This window comes from Anastrepha obliqua, chromosome 2 (assembly GCF_027943255.1).
Source record: "Anastrepha obliqua isolate idAnaObli1 chromosome 2, idAnaObli1_1.0, whole genome shotgun sequence".
Lineage (NCBI taxonomy): Eukaryota > Metazoa > Arthropoda > Insecta > Diptera > Tephritidae > Anastrepha > Anastrepha obliqua.
Window position 1 is genome coordinate 123,546,872 of NC_072893.1, and position 21,869 is coordinate 123,568,740.

The following is a 21,869-nucleotide window of genomic DNA, read 5'->3' on the forward strand; positions in this document are numbered from 1 at the left end:
TTCTCACCATCGTTTTTATTGTTATACGCATTATAGGCAATTCAGCGCATATTCAGCACTACTAAATTGAGGCAAAAGCCATTAAAAAGAGTTGTTCAACATTTTTGACATTCCAGAAACGCGTCGACTTTTTGCTCAGGCTGTTTTTGCCTTAGTGTTTTCTTGAAGTTCTCCTTTTCCCCTGTGAGCCATATCCATTTATTCAGCGCATTCTCAGCTGTGCAGAAAATACAAATTATGTGTTGTGTGGAATTTGATGCTTTAAAATATGTACTTTTCTCATTTGCTTGGCGAGAACCAACAACAAAAAATTACTTGTGCTATTACGTTTTCATACTTTTATTAATTTCATTTATTTATTCGTACTTGAAAAATATAAAAAAAAAATATTTAAAACTATTTACATAACAAAAATCGTAAAAGAAGTTAAGTAGCTGTCAATAAATAAATAGCAGCGAAAAGAGGTGTATGCAAAGAATTTCCAGCGATTCACCGGATGAAGCCGCCCGACGAGGGTGAGCAATGAAATGGTGAGTATCAATTTGCGTTTACGTATTGCGCGCGTCTATCAGTGATGATGCGGTGGCAAGTAGCTTGCGCCAGGTGTAGAGACTGGCGGCAAGTATGCAGAGTTTGGCTCATTTATGGCCGTGGATGCGCTGCCAGCTGCCGAGGTGCCACTGTGCAACACAGATTCCGATTGGTACTCGTAGCCAGCTGATGTGGGTGGTAAATACTGAGAGGCTGGTGCGGACACCTCATGGGAGGTACCCAAAAGGGTGGACGGCTTGAAGGGTGCTCTTACACTGTGTGCGGAATGGCCGGAGTGTCCAGAAGAGCCAAAATCGACATTTAACGCATGTGGCTTGCTGGCACTGAAACTGAAATGACCCAATCCTTTGTGTCCCGCCGCATAGGAGGGCGTATCATAACCGCTGCTGTGATATGAATTACCTGCACCACTGGCGCCTTGATAGGATGTAATAGCAGGGCCAGCAGGTATTCCATAATTGGTCGATGGTATGCTAGGTGCACTCTGCGCATACTCATGGCCACTGTAACCTGCATTACCACCGGCGAATGAAATTGTCGCACCACTGCTGCCGCTGCCATGACCAGCCAGAGAGCCATGCGATCTGCTGCCCAAACCGAATGCTGCACCGCCACTGCCAGCATTGCCGCTATAGCTATAGCCTTGTAGAGAATTGAATGTTACTGAACTGCCGCCATGTGCGCCGAAGCCGCCGCTAGAGTGACCGCCAAATGAGCTGCTTCCGCCGTGCCCGCCGCCAAAGCCGCTACCATGCGCGCCACCAAATCCACCCGCGCTCGAGTGCGATGCACCGCCAAAGCTGGGTGTGTACTGATAGCCACCGCTGCCAAAGCCAGCGCTACTGCCACTGCCGCCACTTGAATGCACCGCATGACCGCCGCCAAAACTGCTACCGCCACCATTCGCCAATGAGTTGGCCGCTATAATGTAAGTTTGTATTTGTGGGCGCGCTTTGGTGTGGAACTTACTGCTGCTACTGGTGCCGCTGCTGCCACCTCCAAAATTGCTGTGCCCCAGCAAGGCCAAGGTGCCGGCTTGGGAGCTGGACGCGCCACTGCTGTAACGATATCCACCGCCGCTGCCGCCGCCACTGCTAAGACCAGCGCCGAAATGACCACTGGTGCCACCGCTGTACGCTGAGCCGCCATGACTGCTCACTCCGCCACTGTAGCCACCATGCGCAGGCTCCGTCTGCACAATGTATGTCTCAACTTTTGGTGCGCTCGCGTGAACGCTAGCGCCACCAAAGTCATAACCTAAGCCAGCACTACCGCTCGCGCCGAAACTAGCCGAATTACTGCTATGGCTGCTGTAGCTATCATAACCGTTGCCGCTGATACCTATCGAGGCGGGAGCTGGTGGTAAATACTTATAAGATGGTCCATGGTAGCCGCTGGAAAGAGGCGCTTCTCGCTTTGGTTTGCCTGTGGCACTGATGAGAGACTCAGATTTTGTTGTTGCGGTGGCGCAGGTGCTCAAAGCTAGAAGCACCACTACGGCGCCGAACCAAACCTGGAGTTAGATGAAAACAATACAAAATGCGGTTAGTTGAGATTTAAATTATTAAGTTCTGTCTTTCAATTGCATGCAATCAATTTTTACTCGGTCCATTTTGAATTTCACTGATTTTTACTTAATTTATTTATACGCTTTGTAAAACCAATTCAGAAAAATATGTAGTTCATTTTGTCATATCTAAGCACTTTAGATTAAATTGTTTCACTGCGTTCATTAATGCAATTTTTTTTTTATATAGGTGTCCTTTTTGTAATTCTTCAGTCATTTTGTTTTTTCACCACAACTTACAAAATATTTCATTTCTGCGTAATTATTGATTCGTTTTTACTCAGTACTTTTCTTCCTCGCACAAAATTATATTTATTATCCTTTTGCTACTGCTGCTACTGTTTAGTTGACTTCTTTACGTTTCAAATTCGCGCGTTTCTCAAATGTTTGTTGCTTCGTTGCCGACAAGTGCACGACTGATGATTGCCACCGCAATGCCGTTAGTTTTTATAGACCACATTTTGAAGTGCAGGCAGCTGTGAAGGCATGACCGCCACGTTGTATGAGTAACCACACGCTGTGAGACATATTCACGTACATGTGTGTGTGTGTGTGTCATCATTGTGGTATTATTATTGGACTCTCCTTTATCAGTAAATTGCACGCACTCTCTCTCATTCTCGCACTTTTGTAAGATGGTGAGTTCAAATTAAATCTCTAGAGCCAGCGCTCATTGTGGAATAATTGAGATTTTGGCCAGCAGGCAGATATCTGTTGTTGGTGCACAGGTTATTGTTATTGTTGTGAAATTAGGAGTTGTTCACCTTACTGATCTATATTGCTAATCAAATGTTTTAATTTTTTCATTTGATCAACAAACATAACAATACCAAATAGTACACTGGCCCGTCACCTCCTCGATAGCCGTTTGAGCTGGCGTGTGTGTCTTGATGTTGTTCCCCAAATGGGGAACCTACAGTTTTATGCCGATTCCGATGGTGGACTGTTTCTGTGGGAAGTTGGTTCATGGCTGATATGCCCTCGGAGGCTTCTATTGCCTGCTGCGGCCAAAAAGAAAATTGAGTTCGAAAAAAACCTTTAGGTTTGTTTTATGCCCAAATTGAGAACTGACACCAGAATTTAGTTATTTAATTATTATTTAATTTTATTTTGGTGTACTTTTTATTGGTGTACTATTTTTGGTGTATTTTTTTGTTTTTTGGTTTTTTAAATTTTAAATTCATAGGAATGTGAGTTTAGCATTTTTTTATACATATTTGTTCCCTCTTATTGTTTTATATATAAATTAATTAAATTTAGTATCACTTAATTTAGTTTATTTTTACTTAGCAGCTTATCATTGAAAGGCGACGTGCCATTCTGTAGGTGGGATTTGTTAGGCAGTATTTCATTAGCTGCTCTTACAATTTTCCAAAAACTTAGTAGCTTATAAGGCCTATAGCATTCTTTGTGTACTCACCAATTAACTTGGTCCCCAGTCTCGCTTTTTCATCGGCCCTGTAGTTCCTCTCAACGTCGGAATGGCCAGGAACCCATGTTACCTTTAGATGAAATGACTCAGCCATCTCGTCAACAGATGTGCGGCATTTCATGGGTACCTTAGAGTTTGTCGACTATTTTGTGAGGGATTTTATCGGCGCCTGGCTGTCAGTGATGCGAAGCAGCCGAAATATAATTTAGTTTATTACTATATTTTACCTTATTTACTTATTTTTACACATTTTTATTTTTTATATTTTTTTCTTAACTACTTTCTTAGTTATTTTGAATTGAATTTAATTTTAATATGCCTTTGCTTTTTACGTTTTTTCGCTATATACTTTTTCTGATTTATTTTACTATTATTATTTTTTATTTCACTATTTTTTGTGGTTTATTCTCATTAATTTTTATCTGCATTTTGTATTATATTTTTTAACTCTTTTCTTCATCATTACTTAATTTAGTTTGTCTTACATTATTTTAGATGTTTTTTTATTCAAATTTAAATTTTCTTTTAATTTTAATATATTGTATTTTACTCACAAATTTTTTAACTTTTTTATTTTTCTGCTATACTTTTTTCTTGTTTACTTACCTCTTTATTGGGTTTACTTTTGTTTTTTTTACACACTTTTTCTGATTATTTAGCTTATATTATTATTTAATTTGTTTTATTTTATTATATGTTAATTTATTAATTTTTTAGTTGTTTATTTTTATTTATTTAGTCTTTATTTTATTTATCAATTTTTATATTTATTAATTTTTTATTTATTTATTCCTTAGTTTATTTATGAATTTTTTTTCAATTTTTATCTGATTTAGATTTACTTATTATAATATAAATTTTTTATTTAATTTGCTGCATTAAATTTTTTTTAAATGTTTTCTTTTGGCTTCTCGTTTGTTTATTTATATTTGTTGTTTTTTTTTTCAATTTGTTATTTGTTCCGAAATCAATAAATAATTCTTCCTACTAACTAAAAATGTAAAAGAAGGTAATTTTATTAATTTCTACATTTTTTTATTTATTTTTTTTTCTTAACTCTTTCCTTAGTTATTATTTAATTTGATTTAAAATATGCCTGGTTTATTGATTTATTTTACTGCGCATCAAATTTGTGGTATTTAATATTTTTATTAAACTATTTGTTTGTTTTTTTTTATATATATTTTTTCCGATTTATTTTGCTATGTATGAATTTTTTTTGGTATTTAATATTTTAACTAATTTTTTTTGTTTTTTTTTCTATAATTTTTTCTGTTCTTTCTATAATTTTTTCTGTTATTTTCTATTTTTTTTTTCTAATTTACTATATTACAAATTAATTTTTTTTGGATTTAATATTTTCATTCAATTATTTTCTGGGTTTCTTCGATTTAAAATATTTTGGTTGGTTGGTTGGTTTAAGGGTGACCCCGCATCGGAGTGCCACATAGACCGCAAGTTGGGTCCGTTGTGTTGCCCTGGAGCTCATTATGTTACATGATTTCCCCACCTAACCGAGATTTTTATTGTGGATTTTGGTCAAAGATATTAATTCGTTTCGAGAATTTGATGAGAGATTCGATTTTCAGGTCCGAGAGTACTGAAAGATTGTCAATTGTTGGAGAGCCAAGAAGAGCGAGGCGACTTCTGGCTAGACCGGGACAACTGCACAGCAAATGTCTGCTCGATACTTCCTCATCTTCGTCCTCGCAGTATCTGCACAGGTCGTTTTGAGGAACCCCGAGCCGACGTGCGTGAGTGCCCAACAGGCAGTGGCCGGTGATAAGAGATATTATATGCCTTAGTTCGTGTTTCGAAAGACTTATAAGGGTTTTTGTCTGTTTCAGATTGTAGGATGGCCAGATTTGTCTGGTCGTAACGCAAGTAGTTTCCACTCGCCACCTCCGATCAGCAATGCTGTGAAATTCTCGATCAATGAGTAATTTACATGTTGAGAGCGGAATGTGGATTGTGGGTAAGTTACTAACATTTGATTGCGCAGCTCCAGCTCTTGCGAGCTCATCAGCTTTGCAGTTACCTTCGAATCCACTGTGACCCGGTATCCAGATAATTTGGACAGAATTCTGAACACTTATCTCGTTAAGAGATAAGAGACAGGATCGAACCACATCTGAGTGGGTATAAGAGGAGCTGAGTGCTCGAACGGCCGCTTGACTGTCGGTGAAAAAGCGGATATCCTCTAGTGATATTCTATTTTCTAAGAGAGTTTTCGCAGCATACCAGATAGCGCATACTTCCGCTTAGAATACGCTGCAGTAGTCGGGTAATCTAAATGATAGATTAATGTGAGGGGAATTGGAAAAGATTCCAAATCCCACTTTGTCGTCTTGTTTTGAACCATCTGTATATATAGTCAGAGGGCCATTGATTTCGGTTAGATTTGTCTTCCATTCTTCCCTAGTTGGGAGTGAACAGGAGAATAGCAAAGGTGGTGATGGAAGACTTACATGATAGTCTATGTCGGAAGAGATAACAGTGTTCCTGTTCAGTATGGCCGAATGGCCAAGATACTTATTCCATTTCGATATAGCATTCATGCGTGCCGCTGCTTTCGCTGCAATCGCTTTGCCAGCCAGATCGATAGGGAGCAAGTGAAGCAACGTATTTAGAGCCTTAGTAGGTGTTGTACTTAAGCATCCTGTTATCAGGAGGCAGGCTGTTCTTTGAACTCGATCAATTGTGGCTACTCTACACCGTTTTTCGAGTGCTGTCCACCATACAACCACACCGTAGAAGAGTATCGGTTTGATGATCGAGGTATATATCCAATAAATGATCCGAGGTGAAAAACCCCAGGTTTTGCCTATAGCTTTCTTACAAGTATAAAGAGCTATGAAAGCTTTTTTACATCTGTTTTCGATGTTCAATTTCCAACTCAACTTCCTATCTAGAATAACTCCTAGATATTTAGCTGAATCAGATAGGAGTAATGATTCCCCTTTTAAGGTTATTGTTTGCAGTGGAGGAGATTGTTGTTTCCTATTGAAGAGAACAAGATCTGTCTTTGCTGGATTCGCATTTAGTCCGCATTCGGTGCACCATTTTGACAGAATATTGATTGAGCGTTGCATGAGCTCAGTGAGGGTATTCAGGTGTTTGCCTGACACGCAGAGAGCAATATCATCTGCATAGGCTACAACCTTGCAGCCTGCTTTTTCGAGATTTCGAAGCAAACTGTTTACAGCGAGATTCCAGAGAAGGGGTGAAAGTACTCCGCCTTGGGGAGTGCTTTTGACGGCGTACATTCTCATGCGGCTTAGCCCAAGCTCTGAAGTGATTATTCTATTTTGGAGCATTTGTTCGATCATCTTTCGGATGGAGTAATTAATACCCAATTTGGCAATTTCAGATAAAATAGCGTTGGGTTCAATATTATTAAAAGCACCTTCTATGTCCATAAATGCGACAAGAGAGTACTCCTTATTGTGAAGGGAAGTTTCCACTGTTTGCACCAGTGAATGAAGTGCCGTTTCAGTCGATTTCCCTTTAGTGTAGGCATGTTGTGCCTCAGAGATCAACTTAGTATCAAGTTGGGTTTTGATTTGCTCATCTAAGACTTTTTCAAAAGCCTTTAAGCAAAAAGAGGTTAGGCTAATGGGCCTGAAGTCGTTTGCTTTGCAGTGTGAAGGTTTCCCCGTTTTCGGAATGAATACTACCTTCGATTTCTTCCAAGTTGTCGGAAGGTAAGAGAGGTTTAAACACTTGTTAAAGATCCTTGTTAACCAAGGCAGTAGAATTTCCAGTCCTTCTTGAAGTTCTGCTGGAATGATGTTGTCAGGACCTGGTGATTTAAATTTTTTAAAGCTTAGTATTGCTGTAGAGATGCTATTAGAGCTGATTAGATCTGATCTATTCCCATAATTACTCTGAGGAGTGCTGGGAAGTGCAGGTAGGTTGGCAACACAGCCTGGAAAGTGAGATTCTAGAAGTATTCTAAGAGTGTGGTCAGTTGAAGTAGTCCAAGTTCCATCTTGAGTCATGATAAAACTGGGAGAGACTGGGTTTGATGCAAGAATCTTGCGTAGTCTGCTTACTTCTGAGGTGTTCTCTAATTCTTGAGTGTATGATCGTCAGGATGTGCGTTTTGCACTTCTGACAGCTTTCTTAAAGTCTTTGAGACATTGTCGATATTCTTCCCATTCGTCTGTAATTTTAGATTGGTTAAAGAGTTTCCGAGTTCGATTGCGAAGTTCTGAGATTTCTGGAGTCCACCAAAAAGGTTTATGCTTACCTCCTGTTTTTGTCAGGGGACAAGATTGTCGTGCTGCGCTTTGACACGTCTTCGTTATCATGTTGACAGCGTTTTCGATATCGTTTTTATTTGCCATTTCAAACTGCCTGATATCAGGAAGTCCATTGGCAAGATGTTCTTTATATTTGATCCAATTCATACGTTTTTTGTTAAGGTACTTCATGGGTTTTGCCGTTTCGGCTTTTAAGGTGAATGTTATATATTGGTGGTCAGAAAAAGAGTGCTGTTTATCAACGCTCCAGTCCTGCACCAGTTGTGTACATGATTCGCTAGCAAGAGTAATATCGAGTACCTCTCTTCTAGACGAGTTAAGAAACGTAGGAACATCACCTCTATTACATATATCAAGCTTATTCGCTAGAATATAATCAAAAAGTTGCTCACCTCGTGTGTTGTTGTTTGTACTGCCCCAAACAATGTGATGTGCATTAGCGTCTGCTCCAATGATGATGCGTTTCTGGTTCAGATGCGCCGTATTGACGAGCCTCCTCACTGCTTCAGGAGGAGGCGCCTCCGCTGCGTCGTAAGGCATGTAAGCCGCCACAATCCAAATCGGGCCGTGGACTGCTTCAACCTCTATGGCAGTGGTGTCAGCATTGCTAAAGGGAAGAAGAAAAGCATTAATATGTTTTCGAATGAGAATACAAGAGCGCGATCTAACGTTAGCCTCACCTTGAAACAAGGTGTAGTGCCTATCTTTCAGGCCGCATATCTTATTGTTTGATATCCAAGGTTCTTGGATGAGAATGATGTCTTCTCTGAGGTCAGAGAGACGAAGAATGAGGGCTGCCGAGGCAGCCTTAGAGTGGTGCAGATTAATCTGCAGCACTTTTAGACGGACATTTGATGACTGTGGCGTTCGCGTCATCACCGCTATCTAAGAGACTATCCTCGTCCTCGAGTTGGATGTTGAATAAGTTTCCCACAAGTTCGCTGTTTGATTCCGAATCGGACTCAATCATCGAAACTTGTGAGAGAGGCTTATCGACATCCATCTCGGGGGCCGCCGTACTCTCTTCGCTGGGTGCGAGGAGATTTTTCGGCTGATAGGTCCAAATGGTAGTGGTAGTGAACCCGAATGCCACAATCCCCTTGCGGTCGTCCAGTGCTTGAACGCTTTCCTGGTCCAGGAGCAGCGTGACATGTCTGGAGTTTCCTGAAGGCTCTTCCACCTTAACTACCCTCCAGTTTTCGGTGGGTAGGTTCGGGTTTCCGATCTTCAGTAGCTCCAGGATGGTTTCCGGATCGGATGGCTCTACAGGTATTCTAGCTCTGCCGCGGGGTTTGTTGGGAATTTCGCTCTTTTTGATGAGTTGGAGATTCGCTCCGGGCCATACCTCGCCGAGTCGGTCGAGGGCCTTGCCGTACCAAAATATTTTGGTTTTATTTATTTTCTTATTGTAATATTTTGTGTGATTTATTTTATTGCATACTATTTTTTTTTTTTTTATTTAATATTTTAATTAAATTATTATAATTTTTTTTTGTTTTGTTTTTTCCATACCTTTTCTGATTTATTTTACTACATATGAATTTTTTTTTGGTATTTAATATTTTAACTATTTTTTTGGTTTTTTAATACTTTCTTCTGTTTTTCCTCCAATTTTTCCTGGTTTACTTCAATAAAAATTAATTTTTCTGGATTTCATTTTTTAATAAAATTATTTTTTGGTTTCTTTGATTTAAATATGTTGGTTTTATTTATTTTGTAATATATTTTTAGGATTTATTTTACTGGATACTAGTTTTTTTGTATGTAATATGTTAACTAATTTTTGTTGTTGTTTTTTTTGTTCTTTTTTAATTTTTTCTGATTTAGTTTATTACAAATTAAATTATTTGGGATTTAATATTTGAACTAAATTTTTGCTTGTGTTATTTTTCTAAATTTTTTTCTGATTTATTTTACTGCAAATTAATTTTTATTTTGGATTTAATAGTTTAAATAATATCTTGGGTTTTTTTGTCTTAATTTTTTCCGAATTATTTTATTACAAATACAATTTTAAAATTTGAACTAAAGCATTTTTTTGGTTTTTTTCTAATTTTTTCCGATATATTTTATTACGAATAAATTTTTTTTGTATATAATATTTTAACTATTTTTTTTCTAATTTTTTTTTGGTGCACTTTATTACAAATAAATTTTTTGTGGTTTTGGGTTTAATATTTTAACTAAATTTTTTTTGGTTTTTTTTCTAAAAATTTTCTGATTTATTTTATTATAAATTAGTTTTTTTTGTATTTAATATTTTAACTAATTTTTTTGGTTTATTTTTCTTTTATTTTGTTTCTGAATTTTTTCTGATTTAGTTTACTGCGAAATAATTTTTTTTGTATTTAATATTTTAAATAATTTCCTTTTTCTTTTTTCTGAACTTTTTCCGATTTATTTCATTACAAATACAGTTTTTTTGTATCTAAAATTTTAACTAAACTTCTTTTTTTGGTTTTCTTCTACAATTTTATGGGGTTTTTTTATTACAAGAACATTTTTTTTTGTATTCAATTTTTCTTTTTGGTTTTTTCTAAATTTTTTTGGATTTATTTTATTAGGAGTACATTGTTTTGTATGTAATATTTGTTTTAATGTTCGTTTTTGGTTTTTTTCTATTTTCTTACTTTCTGTTTTTTTCTGCATTTTATTTTCTTGTTTAATAATTTATTTGGACATTAAAAAAAAAATTCATATTTATTTATATATTAAGGCAAATATTTATTCTGTTTATTCTTATTTTTTGCTTAACTATTTTCGTAATTCCAATTAACTTAATTTCATATATGATTTACCTGATTTGTTTTATTTAATTTTTTGTGTATTTTTCGGATTTCTTTTACTCAAGATATGCATATATGTATATTATTATTATTTTTGTTTGTATATTATATTTTAACATATTTAACTTTTTTTGTTTTATAGTTAATTTCTTATACTTTATTCTACAATTTCCTAATTTTTTCCACATTTTATTTTTTCATTTATTTTATTTTTTTATTTAAACTTTTATTATTATTTTTGCCTTTTCCCTCTTTTTTGTTTATTTATTTGTTTAATTCCTTATTTATTATTATTTTTTTTGTTCATTTTATTTTCCATTTTTTCTTTTTCGCCTGTTTCTTCACCTGTCCATCGCAAAGATTAAAAATTTATCCACTACTTTTCCAGCAATTAGAGATAATGACAAGCAGGTGCCGGGACGAACCAATGCCGTTTCACCCAATTACATTGCCAACAATAACAAAAATGAAATAAAATAAATTTGTTTTGAATTGGTGGCAATTCTGTACAAGGGGAACCCAACTGTGTGTAATTAGCTGTGGTTGCGAATGCCTCAGCGCTGAGGGCAAAAATTCACATATCAACATATCAACATGTTCCAGAAAACTATGCGTAGATAAATAGTCAAGTCATAACTATTAGGAAAAATTTTCAAAAATTAATTGAAAAGTGTAAGTGGTAATTGAGAAAGGCCGTAAATACGGAGACGAAAAAAATTGCTACACATTACAGCCTAGAGCTAAAATCCCAGCTAAGTACCACAATAACAACAATCAACATTAATAGCAACAGCCGTCTTTCAGTTAAACACCAGCTTGAGGCAAATGACTACAGGCGTACTTAACAACAGGCGCAACAACAATATAAATACGCTTCCCATCACGCTGGCCAAATTGAAACGAAAGACTTAAGACACAAACCCGCTCACTAAGTCGCATGCGGCTGGCATGTAAACGATTGCATTGTGTAAGACAACCCGCATACAATAGAAATAACCTAGCGGAAAATAATCGAAGAGGATGTATATGTGTAGCAGTTACAAAGCAAAGTAAGAAACGAAAATAATAAGAGCTAGAAAGAAAACAAAAAACAAAACAATGGCATTAAAAAGTCAAAGTAAAAGTATGCATGCATTTCAATAATATAGATATGAGCCATTTAACACTGTTTATTTATTTGCGTGCAAACCCAATAAATACGTTTTTGTTTAAAGGGCGCTTATTTGAATTAATCATAAGTTACCGATTGGAGTTGTTCGTAGCAAATTTTTTTTCAATATTGATTTTGTTGTTTTTTTTCTTCTATTTTTTGTTGTTGTTTTATAAAGAAAGAGGTTGGAAGCAAAAGAGTAATTGCAGGGTAAGCTCCGCATGCATGCGGCTTATAATGTTTGGCACTAATTGAGTGATACGGATAAGATTATAGATTAGGCACAACTAAAAGGGTTTTGTGATGATGGCCATTTTGGGCCTAAGCCGTAAAATTTTTTTCCAATTAAATTTTTACAATAAAGTATATAATACACATATGGAGCATTATTAATCTGAATGCGATTATGCGCTTACTGTGTCTTTTTTAATTAGTTATTTAGAGTAGGTTTTGTTAGTCTGCTGATTACACAAATAGCACGGGACGGATCGCCTCCCCGCGGCGCGTTCTGTGCAATTCCAAATGATCTATGGCCGTAATGGTCATTCAAACGTAAACAGTGACTGCAGAAAATTTTGTTTTGCTGGCTTAGTAAGGGATTAAGCTACCCTTCCTTTTGCTTACTATTTCTTACCAAATTTCACAACCGCGTTTGGCACTTTTGGTATTTGCAGAAATCCCAGCAACCGATTTTACTACTGCTGTGTTGTAAGAATTTTAGGTATTTTTGAATAAATATAAATATAAAATATAAATTGAAATGAATTTTTATAAATATACAGCGTTTTTAATGAAAATCCCTATATGTATTTGTATTATTTCATTAAACATTTTTTTAATTACATATTTTAGGAAATTTTATATCATGACACCAAGTTTCATTACACTACGTTTATACAGTGCAATTTTTGTTCATTCAACTCGTAACTAAAGAAAGGAAGGCGCTCATTGTTACTTCCATCTAATAATGCGCCTCTTAACTCCAATTCAAAAGCCAAGCTGGGTCGAAAAATTATTTTTTTTTTTCCAACTCTCCTTTTCGATAATAGGCAAGTAAATTACACCACATTCATGCAGGGCAATTTTAATTCTTCAACTCGTAACTAATGAATCGAATGCGCTCATTGTTGCTTTCATCCAATAATACGGCCCTTAACTCTTCAATTCAGAACCCAAACTAAGCCGAAACAATTTTTTTCCCCCAACTCTATTTTCCAATATTAGGCAAGCTAAATTGCACTACCATCTGGCACTTTAGTTTAACAGCTTTTAAGAGAAGGTTAGAAGATGTGTTTAGCAGCTAATTTTTAAGAGTCAAATTGAGCAAATAGCACTAAGTCTAAGAACACATCGCGAATCTCCCAAATTATATTAGAAAATATGTTTTCCTTTTTAAGTGAATGCAAGTTTTATTCCTTCGACTTGTGCATAACTGTAAACAATGTACTTGTTAGTATTCATATAATATAGGCATAAGTAGTATTAATAACGGTAGATTTAAAAACTAGTATTTATATTTATGATTATTTATATTTAAGAGAAGCCTAATCGCTTCGCGGCTTATTTGTGAACAAATATTGGTAAATATGCAAAGCACTATCCTTTTTCTATACGCACGCATTCTATATCATTCTTAATCTCCGTTTTTCTAGCTTTATGTTTCCCATTCACTTTCCTTCTCCCTCTAACTATCTCTTTTTCCCTCTAACTACCACTTTCTCCTTCTAACTATCTCTTACTTCTATCCTATCTCTCTCTCTTTTGCTTTATCTCTCAAACTCTTGCTCTAAATACCTCTTTCTCTTTCTACCTCCATCTGTCTCTGTCTTACCCTACACCATCTACGCTGCTTTGAATAGCGCATACACACTTCGCGGCGCCATGTAAATATATCGCCCATAGCGTGCGTGTTGCGTCGTTGGCCCTTGTTGAAAATTCTGCTGAGCTCCATCGTTCATGAAATTCTCACGCATGCGCTCGTAAATTGGCTTTACTAGTGGCTGTTGCAATGGCATAGCCCCCATCATCGGGTAAGCTTCAGTGTAGAGTGGCGCATGCGGATCAGCGCCACCTACCATGCGCGGCATGCCGCCACGCGCCTCATCGGGCATATACCCTAAAAACTGTGAGGCACGAAAAGGTGCCTGGAAATTTAGTGGCGGCGGTGGCGGTGGTGGCAGCTGTGGTGACTGTTGACCGTGCGGCAAGGGCGGTAATCGGGGCAATGGCAATGGCGGTAATGGTGGCGGTAAAGCAGTTTGCCCTGTTGGTGATTGCTGTGAGTGACGCTGATAAACTGTTTGCTGTGATGTTGATTGTTGTTGTTCGTGCGTTGGCTGCTGTTGTTGATGTGACTGCGGCGAAGCTGGTGGTGGTGGTAGGGGTGGCGATATTTGCGACGCATAATTTTGATATTGCGGCGGAGATGGTGGCGGTGGCGGTGGTGGTAGCGGTGGCAGTAATGGATTATATGCTTGCGTCTGCTGGGGTTGTTGTTGCTGTTGCTGTTGTTGTTGCTGTACCGGCCGCTGCGGATGTATATATTGCTGTTGTGGTCCCACATTTGGATGGTAGAGCACGCTCAACGGCGCAAAGTAAGTCGAACTGGTGCTGTACGATTGACCGCTGTTACGTGCCGCCACCGCGGCTGCTGTGTCGCCGGGGAAAACGTGTGGTGCGGTACGACCGGGGCCATGTTGGGAGGATGGCGAATAGACATGCGGAAAGTAAATGTGTGAAAACGTTTGTGGCGCCTCAAATTGCAAGCCCATGCCACCATTTGCCATGCCGTCAAATTTACGCGCCTCTTGCGAGCGCTGCTGATAATGGTGTGCCGCATTTGCTGGGTTCATCATGGGGGCGAGGTCTGCGTTGGCACTTCTGCTGGCCATCTCCGTGGCAGCCTCGTGATTTTGCTGTGCATTATAGCCAGGGTCGTAGAGGAGCTGTGATGACTGCATAAAGGCGTTTGCGCTTTGATTGCCTTGACTGACATTCATTTGTTGGTAACCGGGCAGCGGAAAGTTGTCGCCATATTGCAGCTGGCGCTTGCTCACATTGCTGCTGTGTGTAATGGTGGATTCACTGGCACAATAGAGGCTGCACCAAAACAGCAGTAGGAGTAGTGGCCTTGTCAACAAATGCATTTCCTTTGTTTATTTGCTGTATTGGTGGCGAGATTTTAATGAGCAGGTTGCACTTGAAGCGACTGAAGAAATTTCATGAAGTTTTTTTTAGAATTTTTCTGCACACATTTGATTGTATGTGATCGAGCTGTGACAGAAAAAAGAGCAAACAATTTAATTGAATACTAAATGTGTTCTAAATTAAAAAGAAATTAAACAAAACTGCTTAAAAATATGTAACAAATTAACCTAGGCCGCAGGCTTATCACCAGCTCAATGAAGCTTGCGAATGACTGCTGAGCCATTTCACAGCAGATGAGATTTCGTGCTCAAAATGAATTTTTATGCTGTGCGATTTCTCCCAACTAATATTAGAGAAAACCACTCAACTGAGTGAGTGAGGGAGTGCGGGCGAGCTTGAGAGTGAGAGCGTGAGTGGGTGCATAAGAGAGTGTGTGAGTACTGAGCGAGCTGGTCGGCATGCTTATCAAACTTCAAAATTTAAGTATGTCGCCGTCAATTTTCGGTGAGCTCCTTGAAGCTGTTCCACAAATACACTAACCTAAGGTTTGATGCCGCTTTTGGCAGAAGGTGGTTTCTCGTTTGCTGTTTTTTTATGATAGAAATAAAGTTACACTATCGAGAGAATACAGATGGTTGCACATACATATCCCGCTACCGTTGGCTATTTTTAGTGAATTTGACTGGCGCCATTTCAGAAGTTTATTTAATTGTTTTTTCTTTCTTTTTTTATTTGTTTTCAATGTTGAAATTAATAAAACCTAACTTTCCTTTTTGTTTACGAAAGTTCGTTATTTTTTTTAAACATTTCGCTTAATTCCCTCTTATATTTTCTCAAATATTATTTTTTTCGCTTGCATTTATACAACCTAACTTCTCGTTTTGGTGGAAAAATTTCGTTATCTTGATATTTTTTACTCAGTTCCCTCTCACGTATCCTCAAACATATTTTTTTGCGCAGTATACATTAACCTAACCTAAGTTTTGATTTTTGTTTACAAAAGTTAGTTATTTATACAATTTACCTCGAGTTCCCTCCTCCAGGTCATCTAAAACTACTTCATAGTTGGATTACTCTCAAATTTAAGGCATCTGAAGAGTACTGATTGGCTGTCTATGCCTTTCAAATTAATTAGTCTTTCTCATCACTCGCTCTCTTTCTCTCTCTTACTACTCTTGGAGAAAGTTCAAGAATGATGGATTAAAAGATTGAGACTGAGATTTTCATCGTGGGGAAAGTTATTATTTTGTGTAAGTCTTTTTTCTTTTGAACAAAAATATATAATTTGTATCCAATTTTTTGTGGTTATTGCTAAAAACGGCAGGCTCGTCACCTACCCTGCCAGAAAGCAAAATAGATTAACGAAACCAACGCAAGACTGAGTCTTGTCGAGGCCCTATTCTCCCGAGTGGAGTGAACAGGAAAAAAAATGTTAAAAGAATATTTTATTCTACAAAATAAATAAAAAATTTAAGACGCACTTAGAAATGTCGCCTTAAAAAACTTCAATACCAAAATATTGAACATTGGAAAATCAAAAAAAAATGTAAATTTTTTGGAAAATTTTTTCAGTTCACTCAAGCTTACAAATAAACCCATTTTTTTACCAAACAAATTTGTTTTTTTACCAAACACATCTTCCATTTTAATTTTTTCAGTTTACTTCTTACAAATAAACCACTCCTTTTTTACAAAAAAAAAATGTCTTACCTTTGGAATTTTACCTTAAACATATTCCATAAAAAAATTTTCTACATTAAAAAATGCCTAAAACAAAACTATTTTTCAGTTCACTTTTCTTAGAAATGAAGCAATTTTTTTTGTTTTTTATTTTTGTAATATATTATATTTACCAAAGCATTGTTTACCAATGGGATTTCACTTAAAAAAAAACTCTATAGTAAAATTTTCAACATCGAAAACTTTCCAAAAAATTCAAGTTTTTCGAAAATTTTTCAGTTTACTTCTTATTATACTCAAGCTAGAAATGACAAAACTTGTTTTTATTTTTTTTTTTTTAGCCAAAAAAAATTTTTTACCAATGGGATTTGACCTTAAAAAAAGTACCAAAAAAATTGTTTATCAATGGGATTTCACCTTAAAAATATTCTATAGCAAAATTTTCAAGTTTACTTCTTGATATACTCAAGCTTAGAAATAAAAAAATTTGTATTTTATTTTACATTGAAAAATCACAAAAAAATTTAATTGTTAAATTTACTTTTATTATATTCAAGCTTACAAATAAGCAATTTTTTGTTTGCTGTTTTTTACAAAAAAACATTTTTAGCCTATGAGTATTCACCTTAAAAAAATTACCAAAAAATTTCTTTAGCATTTTGATTTCAATTAATTTTTCAATTTTCACGCTTAGAAGTAAACAAATATTTGTTGTTTTCTATTTTTTTTACCAAAAAATTGTTTAGCAATGGCATTTCACATCAAAAAATTCTATAGGAAAATTTTCCGATCGAAAAAATTCCAAAAATTCTAAACTCAAATTTTTTGAAAAATTTTCAGTTCACTTTTTAATATACTCAAGCTTAGAAAAAAAATACCAGTCCAACGGTTAGACGCGATAGAAGTGAAACCTTCCGTAAAACAAACTGAGAGAGAATGAGACGAAAGCAGCATTAGGAGCGGGATAATTATAGGTTCATTATAATATTGCTATAAAGTTCATATTTTATTTTCTTCATTTTATTATTATTCATCCTCAATGTTTTCAATTTCAACAAATGATACGAGTGGCTTATGATAGCTAAAATATGATACAAAAGCATTTCGTAATGTTTTTCGGCGTGCACAAAATTCACGTACACGTTCTGTTGAAGTCTTTACGGTTTTTTTAGTTTTATTTTCTTTTTGTTTTTTTCTGTCGATATTCACGACACTCTTCTGCATTATTTTTCGGCATAATTGCGGTAAATATTTAAAAATGAAAATATTTACGAATATAAAAATACGGACGCAATACAGCACACGCGGTTGCTATTATGAGCGTCGTAACGCGTATATTACACAGGCATACTAACATACACACAAACATTCGTAGGACGCTTGGTCTAAGCAAGTATTAGGTAGTGTAGTATAGGTATACATAATGCCTTCTCGCTCACCGTGGCTCCGTAATACGCAGGCGAGCACACATACGTACTAGCATACATACAAACATACATACGCATGACGCTTGAACTAAACACCAAAGCAAGTAATAGGCAGAGTAGTATACATACTACAATACTCACTATACTAGCGTGGCTCAGCAGCACGCAGCCACACACATATACGTATATCAACGTATAACGCTTCGTACCCAAGAGTGTCGCTTTTTCGTTTCATCGAGTCTCAAATCACTCCCAACGATTCTAAAGAAGTTTTCCCTTCAAAAAAATTGTTTTTGTTTTCTTAAAAAAAATTATTTACGAAATCACAAAAAATTAAATTTTTTTGAAAATATTTAAATTTACTTTTATTATATTCAAGCTCACAAATAAACAACTTGTTTTTTACTTTTTAGTTTTTTTTTTCACTTTAAAAAAATTACCAAAAAATTTGTTTACCATTACCTCACCTTAAAAATAATCCAAAGCAAAATTTTCAGCTTTGAAAAATTTCCGAAAAAATTACATTTTTTTTGAAAATAGCATAGCAAAATTTTCAAAATCGAAAAATTTCATAAAAAATTAATTTTTTTTTTTAAATTTCTTATTTCACTTCCTATTATACTCAAGCTTACAAATAAACAAAACATAATTTTTGTTTTTGTTTACCAAAGTATTGTACTTGGATATTTTGCATGGAATCCCTCATTGGGCTTACTCATCTCCTTCGCTGCTATTTATAGTATGATTATCTCACCAGGTGCAAGATATTATTTCGCACAAAAATAATTTTTTTTTCTAATCTACTTTTTTTTATTTATCTCACTTTCTTAAGTCTAAACCTTTAAAATATTGAGTGGCATTATGAGATATCAGAAAAACTCTAATTGAGTTTTTAAGAAAATACTTTTTTCATTTCTGTGTTTAGACCTTTAAAAAATGCTTTGCTTCGTCAAAATTTTTTTATCGCTCTCTAGCAATGATGCAAAATATTGGTTGGAGTACCGACGGGGCACTTCACGCATCACGCAGCCCAAATGGGATTAGTCCGTAGCGACGCTAACACATGCAACTAAGCGAATGCTAGGGGTACTTTTGTACACCTACTTTGCCACTGTTCTGCGCTTTGTAGGACTCGACAAATGTGCCTAGGATCAGTATGTTTTTGAAACTGAGGGATATGGCTGACAAAAGGCTGAAGGGCTTGTTAAAAGTCACGAAAACGTCTGATGCACATAAAATAATAATTCGACTCCAAATACATGGCACTGGTAACACAATGGAGCCTAGAGGGCTAAAGGAGATCTTTACAGATCAGCCAGCGCTAGACTAGGTAACCTTACTTTTGCTTCTAGATTTACCAAATGCTAAACGGTGTATTCAAAAGGGCAGGCCGGGGTACTCAAATGCGGGACAAGCTGAGCTCAGTATTTTTTGAAAAGCCGCGAAATTTTTGAATCGATATGCCAATCAGTAATTAAATTGAAATTCACTTTCAGTTAGCAATGAACTTTGAAGCACCAGTCTCGTTGAGCGCACACTTTTGGAACTAATAAGAAAGTTCTTCAATCACGAGATGACGTTTTTGAGCACCCACTGATATGTAAGATATTTATTAAGGAGTAATTAAATATTTATCCATCCCATCCATGATTCACTTCCACTCAGTTAACATAATAGATATGCTCCGGCTGCTTTCACTCAGTTCGCCCTTAGATGAGTATGCGCTGTGGGTGGGAACTTACCTTAACACTTTGTGGTCCTTTGAATTAACCGTTTCTCTTTTTTTTTTAATGTAAATTTAATGAACTCAATAAATTTCTTTTGCAACCTTTCGATGCGATCGACATGCGTTGACTATACGTCTACTCGTCTCCGCTGTCAGTTTTTATTGGAAAATGTCAAATATATTCATTATTAATAACAGCGATCCCTTAGTGTCGATGGTAATATGAGGCTGTGATGATATGAGTCTAGAGGAGGCTGGAAAATCGTGCAATATACCGTTACGAAATGTCGGCAAATTTGAGCTTACGCTAACACCACAGCTCTAAAACTATATGTTGCCTTCATTCACTCTCGTTTGAGGGCAATGGCATCAATTTCGGTTCCGCAGGAAGTGTAATTCTATCGCAGACCGTGAAAGTTATGTGTAAGTACATACATAAATGTGTGACGTAATGAAAAGTCACACTGTATAATTACATTTTTACATACCTAGTCTGCCGCAATTCGCATTGGATTTGTAACATTTCATGGTCATGGCTAAGCAACGCAATGCAATCGATATCACACCGTCTTTTGCTATACGTGTGTATAATGTGTGTCGAGATGGGCGTAGGTTTTCACACAAAAGTGCATACGTATGCGTGAAGCACTCCGGGCGTCATTCACTTGCGCTTAACGAAAAGTTACTGCACTGTGGAATGCCCAATTCCATCAACTTCCGTCAACTCGAATACTGCGCCAAAAAAAAAAATCGACTCAGCATCATCAAAGTATCATTAATTGAATTAGGAAGGCGGCGAGATCAGGCCGAAAGGTCTGTCGTCATTGCTTGCTCTAACACACTTGCTTTTTTTTAGGCAGACCGACGACAGATACAAGCGATTGAGTCAATCACTCATTGCAGTAACAAACAGAAGACAAGACAGTAAGTATTTGACTGCGTTTTTATGCACCACCGGCGTTTTAAGAGCTAACCCAAAAAAAGCGCTCGAGGTGCTAGTCAACTTGCCTGCTCTAAATCTTGCAGGAAAACAAGTGGCTGCCATTTCAGCGCTTAGACTTAATAGTATAGCGCTTTGGAAGTCCCAGCGGTTCGGCCAAGCTTCTATACTACGCACTATGAGTAGTTATATTTAAAAAATCGACTACTGTTTCCTTAAACCCACCTTCGGCAACTACTTCAAGACAAACATCCCGTCAAGAAGAGAGTGTCAAATTCAAAGATCATAGAGATGAGGAGAAATAAATTTGTACACGGATGGATCCAAGCTAGCAAATAAAGAGGGCTATGCAGTTTTTTTCAATAGAATTAGTATTAGAAGTATCTGTTCGACTTCCGGACTACTGCAGTGTCTATCAAGTCTTCGCCATAAAGGAGATAACGGTGTACCTTAACACACAAACAACGATAAATATCCTCTCGGATGCTCGACTGCATGAAAACAGAGGTAATATTGGAATTTCTATGGCATAAAAAATAATATTCTCCATGGAGTTAAGACAATACTTGTGTTGCAACCAGGTCAATTTGGCCGCAAATAGAAAAGAAAAGTTCAGAAGTATTGATTAACCTCTTAAGAGAGAACATCTCGAAGGTCGTGCCTTGTGTCACCGGTCATTGGTGGAAGAGGAAGAAACAGTAGAACACTTCCTTTGCAATTGACCAGCCTTAGCTAAGCATACATATGTAGAACCTCTGTTTTTCTCCGGCATTATCGAACGCGCGCTCGAAATGCCTGGGAGCCATCTGGAGGATATCTCAAAATAGATTATCCTGCCCTACGTAGGTTGTTAAATCTTAATACAGGCCAGTCTTCATCTGGTATCGCTAGGGAGCAAAAGATCTATGCGTGGTTTAATGTCAGCCGGCATAACCTAACCTAACCTAGCTAGGAGTAGAGCAAGAATTCCGAAAGTTTCTGAAATTTTTCACAACCTTAGAGTTCGAAAAGCTTTTATCAGACTTTGGTAATCTCTGATACCGCTTGCTGTGGTCAACTACATTGCGAAATGTTTAAGCAACACTAAGAGCTTGCAAATTTCTGCCACTTTTGGCCCCAGTGTGCGCATGTTTTTACAATCATGGGATACCAAAAGCTTATGAAGCTCTTGGTTTTGCTGAACTGCATTAGGTGCCT

The 21,869-nt window shown here is 36.7% G+C and overlaps 1 protein-coding gene across 1 annotated transcript; it reads right to left on the minus strand.

Annotated features, from left to right (window-relative positions):
- Positions 1-459: 459 nt before the first annotated feature.
- On the minus strand, positions 460-2,434 carry LOC129238970 (keratin, type I cytoskeletal 9). The gene is made up of 2 exons (XM_054874219.1): positions 2,360-2,434; positions 460-2,065 (listed from the first exon to the last, which is right to left on the minus strand). The coding sequence occupies exons 1-2, from the start codon at positions 2,369-2,371 to the stop codon at positions 569-571; spliced, it is 1,509 nt and encodes a 502-aa protein (XP_054730194.1). The 5' UTR covers positions 2,372-2,434; the 3' UTR covers positions 460-568.
- Positions 2,435-21,869: the final 19,435 nt, after the last annotated feature.